Source organism: Labeo rohita, chromosome 1 (assembly GCF_022985175.1).
Source record: "Labeo rohita strain BAU-BD-2019 chromosome 1, IGBB_LRoh.1.0, whole genome shotgun sequence".
In the NCBI taxonomy this organism is placed as follows: Eukaryota; Metazoa; Chordata; class Actinopteri; order Cypriniformes; family Cyprinidae; genus Labeo; species Labeo rohita.
The window spans coordinates 25,198,599-25,201,986 of NC_066869.1; the positions used below are offsets into that span (position 1 = coordinate 25,198,599).

At 38.4% G+C, this 3,388-nt stretch overlaps 1 protein-coding gene across 1 annotated transcript; it reads left to right on the top strand.

Moving 5' to 3' along the window:
- Window positions 1-479: 479 nt before the first annotated feature.
- Window positions 480-2,407, top strand: hand2 (heart and neural crest derivatives expressed 2). Its single transcript, XM_051126484.1, has 2 exons — window positions 480-1,496; window positions 1,778-2,407. Exons 1-2 carry the CDS (start codon window positions 969-971, stop codon window positions 1,874-1,876), a joined length of 627 nt encoding a protein of 208 aa, XP_050982441.1. The 5' UTR covers window positions 480-968; the 3' UTR covers window positions 1,877-2,407.
- The last annotated feature ends 981 nt before the right edge of the window (window positions 2,408-3,388 follow it).

The window sequence follows — 3,388 nt, forward strand, 5'->3', positions numbered from 1 at the left end:
TTGTTAAAAAAGGCATCTTATACCATTGTTGATACTTTAAGATTATCTGATGAACTCAGTTTATTTAGCCAATTTTATGCTGCGACAAAGACTTTAAATTAAATTTACGAAAGACTGAAGTTATTGTGGCACACACACGCAAAGTATACATTTAAAACGAATAAAAACACAAACATGAATATCACTGGCACACACACGCAAGCGCGCCCCACAAACACGCAATAAATATCAAATAAACATGGAATGGCAGCATACGTTACCAGTCCCTTTTGCACGTATTTCACATTTATTTTATACATGTTGTATATATACGTTATAAGTAGGCTACGCTATCTTTGCAAGGGTTCGTGCAATTTGGGAGCGTAAACACCCTAACGATGCAGTTCATGTCCCTCCTCCTCTACAACGTTATTGGCTGAGAACAGTTTTGACGACATATATGAACCCAAGCAGCTCAAAAGATGTAGCTGACATGGAGATCAAACGGCGGAATTCGCCTGCTTCCACAGAGTGAATCAGGCTGCGAATTGCGTGCACAACATCGACTGGGATTGGAACTTTTTCCATCCAACGCTCCACCTCATTGACTCCATAACGGGTTTTAAATTCAGAAAAAGGCTCCGAACACCGCTAAAACATTAATAACTATTAGCAATGGGACTTTCTCGTGATGGATATTTGCAGTGGAGAATATAAGTGTAAGTAAGTGATTTTTCAGTAATAACTCGAGTGCAGTTACAACTGAAGCCTGTTTTGTTCATCTGTTAATGATCTGCTAGAAATTCAGCGGTATTTTTGTTATGGACAAATAGCGGGACTGCATTTTTACTTTCTGTTAGAAAGCAACAAATGAATACTTTTTATGGGGAGAAAGCCGGTGTCTAAATCGTCAAGTCAAAGTACGCGCGATCTGAGAGCTAAAGCGTACTCCGTCTGTGGTTCGCCTTAGGGTACACAAGTCTGTCGCCATGAGTTTAGTTGGAGGGTTTCCCCACCACCCGGTGATGCATCATGACGGCTACTCCTTCGCTGCTGCAGCTGCTGCCAGTCGCTGTCATGAAGAACCCCCCTATTTTCATGGGTGGCTTATCAGCCATCCGGAGATGTCTCCTCCAGACTATAGTATGGCACCCTCGTACAGCCCCGAATACTCAGCAGGAGCCCCCGGGCTCGACCACTCGCACTACGGAGGAGTACCGGGGGCCGGCGCCGTTGGAATGGGACCCCGAACAGTGAAACGTAGACCCACGGCAAACCGAAAGGAGAGGCGCAGGACTCAGAGCATCAACAGCGCCTTTGCAGAACTCAGGGAATGCATTCCCAACGTGCCCGCGGATACGAAGCTGTCCAAAATCAAAACCCTTCGTTTGGCTACCAGTTACATTGCTTACCTTATGGACATTCTGGACAAAGACGAACAGAATGGGGAAGCAGAGGCCTTCAAAGCGGAATTCAAAAAGACAGACGCCAAAGAAGAAAGGCGAAAGAAAGAAATGGTAAGATCCCAAATAGAGTAAACAGATCTTCATAAATGTCGATAAACAATATTGCCGTATATTAGACTTACATAGAATGGAAACTTGCTTTAACTTTGATATAAAGGCTTAAACATTATTCTGTGGAAAAACTTTTTGTGAACGCTGCTGTGCCCGTATATTTGTTGTATAAATTAAAATATTACATTTGCTGACTTTACCGTGACCAGTACGTTGATCAAATTTGGTAATGTGCAATAGCTATACAAATAATCACTTCTGTGTTTTGGTTTTTTTTACAGAACGACGTTTTGAAAAATTCAGGGAGCAGCAATGACAAGAAAACTAAAGGGAGAACTGGTTGGCCGCAGCATGTATGGGCATTGGAACTGAAACAATGAGACTAATGCAAAAGACACGAAATGAGGCCCTCTGAACTCATTTTTAGTTGTTCTCTCACTTTATTTAATGGAATATTTATGTGCAATTTCCCGCTACGGACAGTGGATATTTGAGGAAAAACCATTCCATTTTAGAAGGAGGATACTCTCTTGGTAAGAGATTGTGTGTTGCTGTCTGATATTGGTTTATTATTGTTTGTTTTCTTGTCCCATTGTGAATCAAAATGAGATATCTGCCACTAAGGAATACGTGAAGTTCTGTCTCATACTGTCTCTCTTTCACTTCCAGTATCTATCTCTGTCTCCCTCTTCTTTAATTATGAGGAAGATTAGTCGATGTTATGATATAGTAAATGTTTTATTTGAAAATGTCATGAAGTGTTATAATGTCATTTTGTGGTCGTACAATGCTGGTGTCTGAAACAACTGTTGAGTCCACCCAGTGCACTTCCGTCCAGAGACACAAAAGTTAAATAATATTGGAGATGTAAACAATGTAATTAATTCAATAAACCACTGTGTTTTTAACAATCTTAGACCTTTTGTTGTACTGAAATGTAACTTAACTTAAAGATGCCACTTGGTAAATTGCACACTAAGTAATTATTCACAGAAGATAAGTGCTGTTTGTAAGCAGAACATAGACTACAGTATAAAAAATTAATGATACATTTCGGGGCCTAGAGAGACTGTTGAATATATTTTCCAATAATACTTAAATAGACGTGACAGTCAAATCAAACAGCACTCACGCGATGCATACCCAGCAGCTCCTCGAGCACAAACAGAATGATTCAAGCAGCCCAAACTTCGAGACATATTGACTTTTTAAAAGATAATCTAAAGTTCTGAAGACAAATGTTTACATTTGACAAAACTGCTGTAAGGTTCAGCAATGTGGCTGTTGTGAACAGTTTATGATTGCAACACTAAATACTAAAAAAAAAAAAGTTACAAACGATTACAAAAAAAATCTGTTAATGCTAGCAGTAGCTATCGGCCTTGCTTAATTACTTTTTCCAAGTAGGCCTAATATTCAGGCTGTTTCGGGTAATAGGGCTGTCTGTAGTTCGAGTAACTACCATTTAAAAAAAATATATATATATAATGATAATATTCATCAGTTATTGTTATTGTGTTAAATTAAGATTTGTATTTAATTCATCCGAATTGGAAACGTGTCAGTGTACATGAAAACTGCACATGCAGCATTAAATGAACACGAGTGTTGAACAGGTGATACGGCTTCTGCAGCAGGTGCCAAAAAAAAATTATAATTTAATTAATGAAAATTATGATAAAATTTAATGACTGTATAGGGTATTTATTTTCTACAGTGGTGATGTAATACAGAAAAAAAATCACAATAGTATTTTACTGATTTAGGGAAAATTCAGAATACTATAAATCCCAAAGAATGCTACTCATGTAATATCAATTAGGCTATCTTCAAAAAGTATTTTTAATCACGATTCTAACACTGAAACTGCACAGGCCAAATGTCGTACAAAA

What these genes read in the sequence shown, in the direction of transcription:
- hand2 (XM_051126484.1), top strand. Translation starts at nt 969, where the DNA reads ATGAGTTTAGTTGGAGGGTTTCCCCACCACCCGGTGATGCATCATGAC. An exon ending in AAAGGCGAAAGAAAGAAATG is followed by an intron (nt 1,497 to 1,777) that starts GTAAGATCCCAA and finishes TTTTTTTTACAG; the next exon opens with AACGACGTTTTGAAAAATTC.